Source organism: Mandrillus leucophaeus, unplaced genomic scaffold (genome assembly GCF_000951045.1).
Source record: "Mandrillus leucophaeus isolate KB7577 unplaced genomic scaffold, Mleu.le_1.0 Scaffold536, whole genome shotgun sequence".
Lineage (NCBI taxonomy): Eukaryota > Metazoa > Chordata > Mammalia > Primates > Cercopithecidae > Mandrillus > Mandrillus leucophaeus.
The window spans coordinates 1236504-1251831 of record NW_012105764.1 but is presented as its reverse complement, the minus strand read 5'-3'; the positions used below and the strand labels follow the sequence as shown (position 1 = coordinate 1251831).

The following is a 15328-nucleotide window of genomic DNA, read 5'->3' as shown; positions in this document are numbered from 1 at the left end:
GGAAGGGGCCCTGCGGCGACGACGTCGTCGACGGGGGTGGCCGAGGGAGCTGAGCACGGAGAGAACTCCCCCGCTGGGAAGCCGGATCCCGAGCCGGGCAGGATGGATCACCACCAGCCGGGGACGGGGCGCTACCAGGTGGTGAGTTCCCGGCCTCCTGTGCTTCCCGGGACTGCCTCCCGCCGGGGCGTCCCAAGAGTCCCTTTCCTCAGGTTATTCCCAGAGGAAACGCTGTGGCTTTTGTTTTGTTTTCTTTTGGATCTTCTGACTGGAGCTGCTTCACTCGCCTCTCCTGCGCACTCCTGCCTAGGACTGCTTCGAAACCCTTCCCTGTCGCCCCAAGTCTCCTCCTAGCTCCTCACCCGTACCCTTAGCCCCCTTTGAGACACCCTCCCTCCGCACACCTTACAACTTGTATCTGTTTTAATTTCTCACTTTATCATTTTCTTATTCTCTGACTCAGTCACTTCTGAGACATTCTAGTCGATTGTCTACTGGAAGTGGGGCTGACTTCACGTACCTGCCCGGAAGGTGATCGCCGTCATAAATGGGGTGGGTGGGTGGGTAGGTGGGTGAAGGTGTAAGTACTGTGTAGAGTGGGATTTGGCAAAAATGTGGGTTAGGAATTGTGGAACCGAAGAGAAAGACTAGCCATAGTGCTGATCTTGTCTGCTCGTTAACCTTGTCATTTTTGTCCTTTTCCATTATGTTAGTATTAAAAATGACTGTATTTTTTGTAATCCCCAGTTTTTTGTTTTTGTTTTTTTTTGTTTGGCTAGAGGGGAAACAGAGGTAGTTTTAGTAGAACAAATTCTAATCTTGTTCGAAAAATTATTTTTCGTTAAATACAAGGTTTTCCAGCTTAACTGTGTAAACTTTGGTAACTGTATGTTGAAAAAAGTGAAATGTGTCCCTCTATATTTTCAGTGTCAATTTTTAAATATATTTTTCATTGTGTATTCTGGTGGTGACGTTGAAGATTCCTGTTGTAAACCTTAGTTAAAAATGGACTGAGCAGTAGTTGACTGTGCTGTTGTGCTGTTGCAGCTAGGTAGCATGTCATTCTACAAACTTTCAGCCCATTTACTGAGGGAGACGAGATAAATAATACATAGCAATGGTGGTGCAATTTATGGTTTATAAAATTTTACAAATTTAGGTATGTTAGCCCCAGGTTTCAGCTTTCAAATCTATCTGCACATGTAAGTCTTAGTTATAAGCCAAGACTTTCTATTAATAAGTACATTTTGGCAGTATGAAGGACACTGTAAGATGAGATCCCAATGTATGTAATTTTGCATTTTTCTAAGATAAAAGCTCATGAGGCTTCTATTTTCACCTGGTTTGCATTCTTTAAAACCTACAAAAGGTCCGTGTTCCGAATTCTTTGAAAATGTATCAGCTTTTCTCAACAACTTGGGAAATACTGTTTCTCCTAGTATGGAAAGCATTTTTCAAGTGTACACCCTTTTGATGGTTTGAAGGGCATTTCTAGGTTTGTAAATGTTAGCAAAAATAAAATGATACAAATATTGAATAATATCAGCAGTGGAACTTGTTTCATTTTTCTAATCTTTCTATTAGATTAGAAACATCAACCATGTTCTCCTACACACGTCACTACTTAAAACACTGTTAATTTATGTAGCTCTCAGTTTTAAGATATTTGTTTTCCCTACAGCTCCTTTCAAAATAAATGGACATATTTTATTGCTGCCCCCTCCCCTCATTTTTTTTCAAACTGATGATGTGTCCCACATAGACTTTGAATGTTGCTTGAGAGCAGAGGGCAAAAATCAGTTCTTTTAAAGATAATGCCTCCCAGTCCCTCTAAAGATAATACTTTAAGTAGGTAGGACATCGATTTGTTTTCCTTGTAAGGCAACAGTGTTAGGGTTACACAACTTACATAGTCATTTAACCTATCCAGTATAACTCTTGGTTTTGTTTATAATGGCCTGATTAATAACATCTAAGTGTATGTCAGAGAAAAAGCTGAATTGACGTTTTCAGTAGACTTTTTAAACTAGGGATCAGTATTCAGCTCTGGCTTATATGATGAACATAACTATTTTGTGGTTGCCTTTAGCTCAGTTTTTGGGAAAACTGGAATGTGTAATAAACTGGAGCAATAAACAGCTTGAGTTGTTGAATGTTAAGGGATGACTAAGTCAGGAGATAGGCAAGTATACTTAGGGGTGAGATGGTATACAATGTTAATTTTTCACTTATTTAAAGAATTTAAATACAACTTTTCATACTGGAAAGCTAGCAGTGATGCTCAGGGTCATCAGAACGACCTACTACCATTAGCCAGTGCACAAGCTTTATCTAGAAACTGCTTTTTCTGTGATCTTTCCTTTCATTGTTAAAAGCACCCAAAATTTATTAAGTAAAGCAGTTAACAGTTTAGAGCTACATAAATTCTTGATTGTTACCCTTCTAATTTCAGAAAAAGCCAGGTATGGTACATAATTTTCTGGGAAATTCAGTTTTGTTCGTTAGTAAATGAGCAGTGTTGCTAACTATGATAAAGTTGACTTGGCTTGCAGCTGCTAGACCACATTCTAACTTTGATGTTCTTATTTTATTATTTATTTATTTTTTGAGATGGAGTCTCTGTCACTCAGGCTGGAGTGCAGTGGCGTGATCTCGGCTTGCTGCAACGTCTGCCTCCCAGGTTCAAGTGATTCTCCTACCTCAGCCTCCTGAGTCGCTGGGACTACAAGTGTGCTCCACCATGCCTGGCTAATTTTTGTATTTTAGTAGAGATAGGGTTTCACCGTGTTGGCCAGGCTTGTCTCAAACTCCTGACCTCAAATAATCTGCCCGCCTTGGCCTCTCAAAGTGCTGGGGTTGCAGGTGTGAGCCACAGAGCCCGTCCAAAGTTCTCTATTTTAAAGGATTATGTACTTCTACCAAGCTGACTTCTAAGATTGTACCTGTACCAAGCTGACTTCTGATTCTGTGTACAAGTTAAATTGGCAGTGTTGATGGTAGCAGTAATTTCCCAAACTATATTTCAGAATGAGAGTAAGTGTAACTGGAAGATTTACAATACATTAGCATATTAAAACCATGAAAAATTCTGCAGTAAAGACAGTGATTTGGATTTCTTTAACCTAGCTCTTCCTAATCTTTGTTTTGTTTGGTTCTTTGTTTTTAAAAATTTAAGATTATGTTAACATTTCCAAAATATCAATTTTCTATGGAACATAATTTGAAGTATTCATTCTACAAAGATCTGAGTACTTTGCTCTTGTATCTGGGGAATTAGAGTTGCCCTCAATAAATCAGCTGGGAAGGAGGCTTGAAGGAGGCCTGACTATTAACGGGTAAAAAACCTGCAGGTTTTAAAGCCATCTGGGCTTATATATTAGATGGTGCTGTTTGCAATTTGTGAGACCTTGGCTTAGTTACTTTACATCTTGAAGCCTCATTTTCCTCATAGTAGTACCTACCTGACTAGGATTATTGTGAGAAATAATATAATACGTGTGTAAAACATATAAAGACTGGTACATGATAAATAAGTACCCTTTTTACAAGCTAATAAGTTAGTGTGCTAATGTTTCACGGTTGCTGGCAAAAAAGAGGTGACCTCCAGGTTAGAGACCGATCATTACTCATGGCATAGCAAGCAGCACGAACATCAGCATATTTGTGTAGGTTTTCCTAGCTACCAAATTCCACAAAGGGGCTGGGTGTCCATATGGATGCATGCAGTGGGTTTGCATCACAGCTGAGGAACTCAGAACCAAGGGTGCAGCTTTTTTTTTGTTTTGTTTTTGTTTTTGTTTTTGTTTTTTTTCAAGCAGCAAATATCTTAGCAAACAAAAAACAAACTAGTTTACCTTTTCCTGGGATGGCAGTTACACACTGTGGTTGCCTGATCTTTGTTCCCGATGTAACTTATTAGAAGAAACAGCTCAGTATCAGGAAATGGAAAGCTTTACAGACTGACACACTCAGCAAGAATGTGCAGGGACATTCAGGCCCATGGCTGACTGCCTCACACAATAGTGCATGTTCTGGATGAGATAATGTATAATGAGTTTTCGGTATAGTCATTTCATTTTCCATTGGAAGGAAGTGTTGCAGCCTCTTACCTTTCCTTACTGTCTAGTTGTCACCTTTTCTTGCCAACCTTATTCCTTTGATCGTCTCTTGTTTGTTTCTTTGGAATTTATCAGTGTATTTTATCTGGTTTATATTCTTACCATACCTTTTTTACATTATCAAGGTTACCCAACTGCATAGTCTATTAGCTACTTTTCAGTTCTCACGTTGCTTGATTTCTCTGTTATATTGACAGTATGAACGTTCTTTGAAAGTCCGTCCTTATTCCTGATAATAAGGAACTTCCTACTTCTCTTGACTTGTTCTGACTTTTCTTGTCTTAGTGAACTCTTTTTGTACTTAATTCCTTCTCCTTAAATATTGATGCATTACCTGGTATGGAATATTGTCCCTAACTTTCTTCCTCATTTGACCATCCCTGAGGAATTGTTTGTACTATGTGAATCATATTTGTAGAATACAGGTTGAGTATTCCTACTCCAAAAACCTGAAATCTGAAATGCCCCCAAATCTGAAACTTTCTGAACACCACATGATACCCCAAGTGGAAAATACCACACGTACATATTCAACACAATTTAGTTTCATGCACAGTCACGTTCATCTTTGGGATCCATTCCCAAGATATTTCGTTATGTGTATGCAATATTCCAAAATCCAAAAAAAATCTGAAATCCAAAACATTCTGGTCCCAAGCGTTTTAAATAAGGGATACTCAACCTGTATCAATCTTATTTTTGTTCTTTTGCTCAAAAACCTTCAGTGGCCCCTTACCGAACCTGCCCCCAACATTTAATAACATTTAATATTTAAACTTCCAAATTTGTAAAAAAGTTGAAAGAATTGTACAGTTAACCTCCATACAAATTGTAGGCTCTACAGTTGTTAACAGTTTATTTTATTTGTGTTGTGTATTTATCAATCCATCTTTTTTTTTTTTGATCCTTTTGAAGTAAGTTGCAGGGATCAGTGTACTTGCATGCAAGCCACGAATTTTTCATTAGCCTACATTTTAATATTTGTTTGTGGTTCTTTTTCTTTGGGGTAAAATCAGTGTATATTGAAATGCACAAATCTTACATGGCCTAGTGGATGAACTTTGGCAAATTCATATACTCATGTAACCCAAACCACCTTTGACATGTAGAGCAGAGATCAGCAAACTATGGTCCAACTCCTGGTTTTGTAAATAAATTTTATTGGCACACAGCCGTGCCCATTCATTTACAGTGGTAGAGTTGAGGACATTCATGTACTGCATAATGACTTTTCATTCAATGAGGGACCTCATATACTAGGGTCCTGTAAGATATATTTAGATAAATACTGTTGTGTTACAATTGCCTACAGTATTCAATGCAATAACTTGCTGTACAGGTTTGTAGTCTAGGAGCAATAGGCTAGACCATACGGCCTAGTATGTAGTAGGCTATATATACAACCTAGATTAGCAAAAGTACACTCTCTGATGTTAGCACAGACACTCATCCATCATAGGGACCCCACCCTCATGACCTCATCTAAACCTAATTACCCCCCAAAGGCTCTAACTTCAAATAACATCACTCTGGTGATTAGGGTTTCAACATACACATTTTGGAGAGACACAAACATTCAGTTTGCACCACAACCTTTTACAGATGAATTTTACTGACCTGATACAGAACATTACCATCACCCTAGAAAGTTTCCTTATTATTCTTACTAGATCAATTCCTACCCCCCAGGTGACTGTTCTGATTTTTTCACTTCAAATTACCTAGTTTTGCCTATTCTAGAATCATACGGCATGTAGTCTACAAAGCTTCTTTCATTCAGCATGAGGTTTTTTAGATTGATCCATGTTTTTGTGTGTATCAGTAGCTCATCCCTTTTTATTGTATATTTTTCATCATATAAATCATATGAATACACTGCAGTTTATCCGTTGCTATTGATGGATATTTGGGTTGTTTTTAGTTTTCTTTTGCTGTTATGAGTAAAACTGTTACATTCTTGTACAAATCTTTTTGTAAAGCTGATATGAATATTCTTGTACAAATCTTGTTGTGGACATATGTTTTTATTTTCCATGGGTGGAATTACTGAGTAATAGGGTAGGTGTATGTTTAAATTTTATAAGAAACCACCAGACTTTTTTCCAAAGTAGTTATGCCATTTTATACTTCCACCATCAATGTATGAAAGTTTTGGTTGCTCCACACACTTGCAAACATTCTGCTGCTGTCAGTCTTTTTAATTTTAACCATTCTGGTGGGTTTATTACATTTTTGAAGTTTAAAATTTCTGTTCTTAGCATACAAATTTTTTTGAATGGGCCCTCCCTACCTGCACAGTGACATATCTCAGCAATCTGTCTTCTTAATTTTTATGCACTCATTTCTCATCTGAAGTTCTGTACTCTCTCTGGTTTGTTTGCCTCATAAAATCCTGTTCTTAAATGTAAAAACTCCTTCGAATCTATAATTGAAAGAGGGAGGTAAAGAGAGCTTCTTACCTCTCTCATCAGCATCAAGGCAGAAGAAAGTTAGGATAACTTGTTATACTGAATTATGTGTTCGTGTGTCTTTCTAACCTTGTAGACTCTTGCTTTTTCTCAAAGGTGTGTCAGGGTTATGTCAATGTCTGATTTTTATTTCATCTTTAAAATAGATCTTTACATGTTGAAAAAACTAATTGAGGAAATTTACACTCAAATATGTTGTATACCAAGTTGTACACCAATACTCAAATGTGTTGTATACCAAGTTGTTGCTTCTAACTTGAAGACCAGTTTTATGTTAATTTGGGTTGCGAGGGTAAATTGCTTTTAAACATACCCCAGATTAAAGTTTCTCTTGCTATTTTTGTGCATGTCATGATATTAACTGTAAATATGTTATTTATTTGTTTGAGTTTAGCTCATTAAAAAAAATTATACAAATGAGTACACACCTGAACAGTGCTGAATCAAATGGTAGCCTTTGCTTAGGCACATTTGAGCAGTACATGATCTAGTACTGGAGGACTATATGTGAGTGGCAAATAATTGCATTGGAATTGTATCATGAAAATACCATATTATAATTTATAGCTTATGTTTTTGAGTGCCCTTTGTCAGATTTATGCTAAAGATATGGTAGCAGTTTTTAGATATCATTATTAATTATGAAACAAAGATCCTATAACTCATTCATCTGACATATAATAGCTTATGAAGTACTTCTGTCTGCTTCTGTTTTAGGTGTTGGTGAATAAGACAGTTAAGTTTTTGTCTCATGGCTCATGCTTTGGTGGAGGGAGTGCAGATAGATAAGTAAGCCTAATTTCAGATAGTAATGAATTCTTTGAAGAAAATAAAGCAAGTTGATGGAATAAATAATACATTCTATCAATTATGAAATAGCAATAATAGAACAGTAATTACATTAATAAAATGCTGCTAATTGCTTTATACATATTAGCACACTTAATCCTTCCACTTCTATGAAGTAGATAATGTCATTATCCTCATTTTGCAGATGAGAAACATGAGACACAAGTTAAATAAAGGCCCAGCTGTGATGGAGTTGGTATTCAGACTTGGGTGTTTTAGTTTTATATTGCTGTGTAACAATCATCTCTAAATACAAGCATTTTGTTTTCTTTTAAGATTCCATGGGTTGAGTGTGATCAGGGAATTGTTGAGTCTAGTCTACATAGTGTTAGCTGGGGCTGGAGCCATTTTGGGGCTTGATTGGGTTGGAATTTCCAAGATGTCTCACTCACTTGGCTGTAGTTGATGTTGTCTATTTTCTGGGAGCTCAGCTGGGACTGTTGACTTAAGCATCTCAGTTCTCCTCTGTGTGCCCTCTTGATGTGACCTTGGCTTCCCACAGCATAGAAGGAAGAGGAAGCTGCCGTTCTCAGGGCCTGGGCTTGGAAATTCGTAGTGTCATTTTTGCAGTGTCCTATTGGTCAGAGCAGTTGTAAGACCCCCTAAATTCAAAGGAAGAAAGAACAAATTCCATCTGTCAGTGGGGGAGAAACATGCACATACATGGAGGGAAGAAAGCGATAGTGGCCATCTTTGGAGATGATGTACCACACCAGTCAATTTGACCCCTTAGTAGATAGGGATCAGCTTAGTCAGGGAACTCCATCCACTCTGAAGTTGTGACAGTCAGGCAGACTTGATTGAAATGTGAAGATCTAGTTCTAGTTGATGAGTATTGTAAATGTAATAGTAAACTGTAGTGAAAATCAGTTTGTTGATTGAAGATATAGGAGGAAAGCTGTATGGCTGCAGCAAAGTTAAGGGGATGGCCTAGAGTGGAATGGTACAAAACAGAAACAAATTTTATGCTGGATTTGATAGACGAATGCAACTCTCATTTATAACTCTAGTTTATAATTGTTTCGTGAAAGCAGTTAGGTCCACCTACATGATTTGCAAAGTCTAATGCTGAATGAAAATGTGGGGCCCTGGCCTGTGATAAGGAAGTCAATCTCCCCTTTCTGCAGAGCTCGTCTTTGTACAGGTCTACGGACCCCTAAGCAAATATGGAGTCTCCACGTCAGGACATGCTCATTACCTACATCAGTGATAGGCAAGAGGCCACCCTCTGAAATGTGCCAGGGTACTTCTAGCCTAGGATGGAGATGGCTGTCACCTTGCCTTTCCCTGAGTTGTGGCGTGAGGACTGGGAGGTCAGACTGAGCCAAAGGGTTCAATTGAGTGAGAACACTTCCTGGAGGGGCAGACTGCTGGTAAGCTGAGGTGTCAGGCCCCTGGCACATGCTCCATTGGAGTCCTATTAGAGTTTACTTACAAAACTGATATTTAGAGATAAAATTATTAAGAATTTTAAGACAGTGATCACAGGGTATTAAACTCCAATCATGGGTTCCTCCTGACTGGTGGTCCCATGTGACTACAGTGATCACATGCTCATGAAGATGGCCCTGAAGGCTGTGTTACTTGGGATGGTGGTGGTGGTGGTGATGTAGACCGGGGTTAGCAAACCCTTTCTGTAAAGGGCCAGATAGTATTTTCGGCTTTACAGGCCATGTGGTCTCTGTCACAGCTACTCAGATCTGCCATGGTAGTATAACAGTATCCATACCAAACATGAAAATGAACAAATGGGCTGTGTTCCAGAAAACTATTTGCAAAAACAGTGTGCTGGATTTGGCCTACTTGCTCTAGTTTGCCCACTCCAATGTAGATGTTATAGGAATGTACCTCATATAGTCCTGAAGCTTGGCATGTTGAAGGGCACTTCAGGAAAATTAATTTTTTTTTTCTTTTTTTTTTGAGACAGAGTCTCACTCTGTTGCCCAGGCTGAAGTGCAGTGGTGCGATCTCGGCTCATTGCAAGCTCCGCCTCCCGGGTTCATGCCATTCTCCTGCTTCAGCCTCCTGAGTAGCTGGGACTACAGGCGCCCGCCACCACACCCGGCTCATTTTTTGTATTTTAGTAGAGATAGGGTTTCACCGTATTAGCCAGGATGGTCTCGATCTCCTGACCTCGTGATCCTCCCACCTCGGCTTTCCAAAGTACTGGAATTACAGGCGTGAGCCACTGCGCCTGGCCCAGAAAAATTAATTTTTTATTTCACCCAGTCTCTAAATAAATTCCTAACGATGTGGTGAGGTTGTTTTGCATCCCTTATTTGCACCTGATGATCAGTCAAGCACCTAGTCTGTCCCTAGAATTGGGATGGATATGAGTGGATAGTAGAAGAGAATATAATACTGCCGGTGAGAGTGGCAAAGACAGCTTATTCAAATATGGTGGAATCTTCATTCTGTTAGTGTGATCTCCTCACCGAGGTTATTCTTGACTACCTTATTTTAAATCACTGTGTTTTATCCAGAGTACTTATCACCATCTGGTATTCCAAATATTTTGCTTCTTTATTTCCTACCTCCCTTCTTCCTCCCTGAATTTAAGTCTCATGATGATAGAGAGATTTTTGTCTGTTTTGCTCACTACTGTGTATATCTTTCCATACCTGACATGTGGTAGACTTTCAGTATTTGATAAAAGTGAATGAATGGTGCTAGTTCAAGGCCAATCTTATAGACATAAAACCTTGCCTATGTTATTTTATTCCTTTTTATATTTGTTCTGTCTCTGCTACTGAGACCTGGGCTCTTTAAGGTGGGGGTGATGGTGGTGGTTGTTTTTTTGCATTCTCTTCCAGCTTAAAATATATTGCTTAGTCTTCCTCCGCCTCTCCTCTCTCTCTGAATCTTCCTCCGCCTCTCCTCTCTCTCTGAATGGTGTCCTTTAGAGTTGTTCAGTAAGTAGCCTATGAAGCCATATGCAATGGCCCTGCTTATCACTTTCATAAACTTTGGAGTTGTGAATACTGGTTTGATTTTCCTTATCTTTTTTATATTGATTACTCAGCAACTGTTTTCTTCTTACTATTTTCTTAATATCTGACTTTCATTCTAAAACATTGCTCAATTGTATGTGTATCCACAGTATGTTATTTTAGGATTTTGTATGTATTCTATATATGTCGGCCTAACTTGAGTTTAATTAACTGTGGAATGGTATGGAATCTTCTGCTGACGTTTAGTCAGTGTAAATTTACTGACAAGATCACTGTAATTAAGGCTCTGTAATTGTAAATCATTGTATGTCTCTGTTTTTGGGCCTTGTTGTTATGGTTTTGAACTTTCAGATGTTTGATCACTTAGCTGGAATTAGGGTGTGGGTAAAATTCTTGTTAAAGACATGCTAAATGCAAGTTGGGAAATGCAGTAGTCTAAGATTTTCTATCAGATTATTTCAGGGTTTTGACTTGCTTGCTTTTAAGATTTGTTAGAACATGTACAGTTTAATATTTTAAAAGTTCAGTAATGTGCTGTGGTTTAGTTCGTCTATGATGTTTCTCCAGAATTACTCATAACATTATGTAAAGAAATTGTGCTGTTTGGACAGAGGTTTTGAGACTAAGGGAGTGAACTGGAGTTCATTGTGTAAAAGAACCTTTCAGTGTGATGGTATTAACCCCTTTACTAATTTTAGGGGTCTTAGGACATATAGCCTGTTGGATACTGGACTGAGGAAATCCAGTAGTGACACTTTTTTTTTTTTTTCCCTTTCTTTACAAGTGTTCAAAGTGACAGCTTTTATAGAACATTTGTTCTCACCTCGGGAGAGCTTTCATCTATATCGGATGACTTTTTGTGTGATTTCTCTCCAAAGGGAAGAGTCTTGAAATAACACTTGAGAGTTTTGTGTTTTTTGAGGCAGAGTCTCGCTGTGTCACCCAGGCTGGAGTGCAGTCTGGTGGATCACAGCACTGCAGCCCCAACCTTCTGGGTTCAAGCAGTCTTCCCCCTCAGCCTCCCAAGTAGCTAAGACTACAGGCATGCATCACCACACTTGGCTGATTTTTTTCTTTTTTAGAGATAGAATCTTACTATGTTGCCCAGTCTGTTCTCAAATCATTTTCATGCCTTGGCCTCCCAAAGTGCTGGGATTACATACGTGAGCCACTGTTCCTGGACACACTTAAGACCCTTTTAAGTTTTTGTTTTTAACCTTTAGAGAGCAACAGGAGCACCCGCATACCTCATCCCTGCCTACTTTGTTGTTGCATTGCGTACTTTGGCCATGTTTTAAACTATAATGCTTTTGTTTCTTCTATCACTATCCCAAATCATGCTATCTCTTGCTTTGTAGCTTTTAAACGTATCTTTCCCATTTTTTCTTTTCTCCCTCCTTCCTCCAGGACTAATTTCAATTCTGTATTCAGATCTATATTTAGATCTTATTTTCTTCGAAAAACCTTTCCTTCCCTTTTACCTCCCCATCTCCATTTCCTGCTCTTTACTTTCAGGTTCTGTGTGTTCTTTTAACAGTGTGCACTTATCCTTGTTATAGCGCTTATTTCATGGTGTATATTTCCTCACTAGATTGTAAACTCAGTGGGAAGCAGGGCTTAGATCTGTCTTGTTTATAGTAGTTTATGTCATTGTACTGGTCCTGTTATAGGTGAAAAATAAATACTTATTAAAGAAATAAATGGATGTCTTTTCTGAATGACTCCAAGTGTATGCATGGCGATACTGGTATATTTTCTTAAGTTTATAAAGCGATATGTAGTTTTACAGAATTCTGTGCTATAAAAGTAATAATGTTTTGCACAGCCTATATACTGTTGATATTCTTGATGTTCATAATTAGGATATATCCTTTACTTTTATAATAGTGCTGATTAATCAGTTTAGATGAGTTCTGGTATTTTTGAATAATTCCTCTTGTGACCCATGGCTTGCATTTGCAAGACAGTAACTATGGTTAGGTTATTTTGTCTACCCGTGGAAAAGAGAAAAGGAAACTGTTTCCAGACATTGTGGAAGTAGAGGAGTCCTTAGTAATCATTTTCTTCAATGTGCTCATTTTACAGAAGACTATCGAAGGGAGGTTCTGTTCAAGGTTATGCAGGAAAGCTTAGAGGACAGATTTTATTACCATAAACATAGCAACAGAGTTAAAATACATCAAGGATCCTGGGAGATAAAACCTTTATGATAGCTAACTTTCTTTTATTTATGACAATGCCAGACATAGGGAGCATGGATGGTATAGCATAAAAGTCTGCTACAGTGAACCCAGCCGATTGTGTAGCACCCACAACTCAGTAACCTTTCATTGGGCTGGGTTTAGCTTGTAGGTAAGTTTTCTTTAACTGTCATATTAAAAAAAAGTCAAGTAGTACAGTTTTAAAATTCTGAGCACCAATAGACAAATAATTAAAAACAGCAATCTCCTTTTCACCCTTTATCTGGTACGTTTTTCTCCTTGTAGGGGAAGAACCCAAAAAACCTTTGAACTATTTCAGCTGCTTTATTTTACTCTGTATTTTTAACATATGCAGTTTCAGCCACTAATTTATTTTTATTAATTTTACTTTGCTTTCTTACATGTCCTTGCTTTCCCTACCCAAATCATGATCTTTGTAGTCCTGCCTCTTGGGTTCAAGTGTTGACTTCTCAAAAACATTGTGACCTTGGGCCAACTATTCTATGTTGTAGTTTCCTCATCTATAAAGTACGGACAGTACAGAATTCTATCTCAGAATTATTGTGAAGATTAAATGTATGAAAACCATCTAATTTTTGCTTAAATCAGTGACTAATGTTTACATTTTATGACTGAAAAAATAACTCATCACTGAGTTAAGCAGTATATTTTGTATAATTTAAAAAATGTTTCATGGGGTTACTTAATTTTTATTTCTTTAGTTACCTATATATTGTTAATTTTTTGCATATCCTCTGGTGACTTTCCCAAACTTACTTTTCATGTTAATTTTTGCATGGTCAGAGTCATTGGATTAGTTCCTTTTTTCTTTGAAGACATTCTTCCTAGAGCCCTCTATTCTCCTATTTCAACTGTACTATTTGCTCTCTAGGCCTGATGCACAGCTGTCATACTGAGACTTTTCCCTGTAGATGTGTTATATTTCCTGTTTGTTGCACTGTAAGTCTTTTGTTGTTTTTGTTTACTCGTTTATTTTGCTGGAAGATGTTTTCCCATAGGTTCTTAAGAAGGGATACTTGGGAAGTTAAACATTTTTTAAGACATTGAGTTTGCTGACGTAAAGCTCATTTTAATGTCATTTTAATGTCTGTAATACCTGTAGTGATAATAACCTCTTTTTCATTCCTGATATTGGAGATCTTCTGTATTCTTTTTTCCTTAAATGGTCTAGCTGTGATTTTCTGTCAATTTTATTGATCTTTTTAAAGAATCATCTTTTGACTTTGTTAAATTTCTGTTGTTCTATGTTACCGATTTCTGTTTTTACCTTATTTACTGTTTTTCTCTTTGTGTTATGGTTTACTTTTTTTGTGTGTCTAATTTCTACTTATTTGATATTTTTCTAGAAATCTTATTTTCTAATTTGATTTTATTCACTTTAAATTTCTTGAGACATTTTTATGGGCTAATATATCCAACTTGATATACTGTGTGCACTTGAAAATAATGTATATTCTTCAGTTGTTGGATGTAGTGTTCTAAAAATGTCAGATCAGGTTCATAGTATTGTTCTGATCTTCTATGTCTCTACTGATTTTGTTTTTATGTTCTACTAATTGCTGAAGAAGAGTTATTAAAATCTGAAATGATATAATGATCCTTTAATGATCTGTTTCTTGTTTTCTAAATTTTGCTCTCTTATGAAATGCCCCACTTTATCTCTGATAGTGATCTTTGTCTTCAAGTCTATTTTACATGATACTAAGATAGGCTTCTTATTTTATATTTAGGTTGGTGCAAAAATAATTGCAGTTTTTGCCATTTCTTTGAAATACTTTCAAATGGCAAAAACCACAAATACTTTTGCAACAACCTAAATATTTTTGTGTGGTGTATCTTTTTCTGTTTACTTTCAACCTATCTAGGTCCTTTAAATGTGTCTTTTGTTGGTACCTTATAGTTAGGTCCTACTTTTAACAGCTTCTGCCTTCTCATCGGAGTGTTTGTATTTAATGTGATTGTTGATATGATTGATTTACTGTTTGAGTGAGGGAGAAGGGACAACATGGAGGAAGGTAAACAAGAAGGCACCGCCCCTGTTGCTTCCGGGTTCTTCATCACCAACTTACCCGCAGCGCGGGAAAATGTAGCCGGCGCCTGGGAAAATGCAGATCAACTGAGCAGGTGCCACCGGACCTCAATCCGAAGAGATCGAAACTTACCCGGCCACGCCTATGGAGACGCCCCTATCATGCCCTAATTCCGCCCACTGCCCTCCCCCTTCCAGTACCAATGCATAAAAGTCCGCTGCGGGCAGGAGCTGGCCTGACTTCTTTGGCCCCCACATTCGTGGACTGGAGAACCTCACCGGAGAGCGAGAGCGCCAGTGCGACTTCCCTGGCCGCCCCCCACCTGAGGACCAGAGAACCTCGCTGGAGAGTGTGTGTTTATATTTGCAATAAAGGGCTGCCGCTTTCATATGTACTTTGACCTCATGTTTAATTACTTAGCGCTCCTAAATTAAGTATTAAATTAAGTTACATTAAATTAAATTAAGACAGTTTTGTTTTAGCAGGCAATCAGCTCTCATAGATTCAGATTGTAAGCTGGATCTCTTATGCTGTGTGCAGTGATTCAAATCTTAGCTCAGATCCTTAGGCTTTTACTAGTATCAGTTTTGGATCAGTCCTACATATGCATGGCTTAAGGGTTAATGGTTTCCCCTTACTTTCTAGTTTGCATGGGCTCCATTCCATGCTTCCTCTGGCTAGAATAGGGTT

General features: G+C 38.0%; 1 protein-coding gene across 1 annotated transcript in view; it reads left to right on the top strand.

Moving 5' to 3' along the window:
- NDFIP2 (Nedd4 family interacting protein 2) overlaps window positions 1–15328 on the top strand; it is a 79644-nt gene that overhangs the window by 812 nt on the left and 63504 nt on the right. Inside the window, exon 2 of the mRNA XM_011997296.1 lies at window positions 1–141. This exon is cut by the window's left edge and continues 4 nt beyond it. Coding sequence (XP_011852686.1) covers window positions 1–141 — 141 coding nt within the window. The remainder of the gene's footprint in view (window positions 142–15328) is intronic.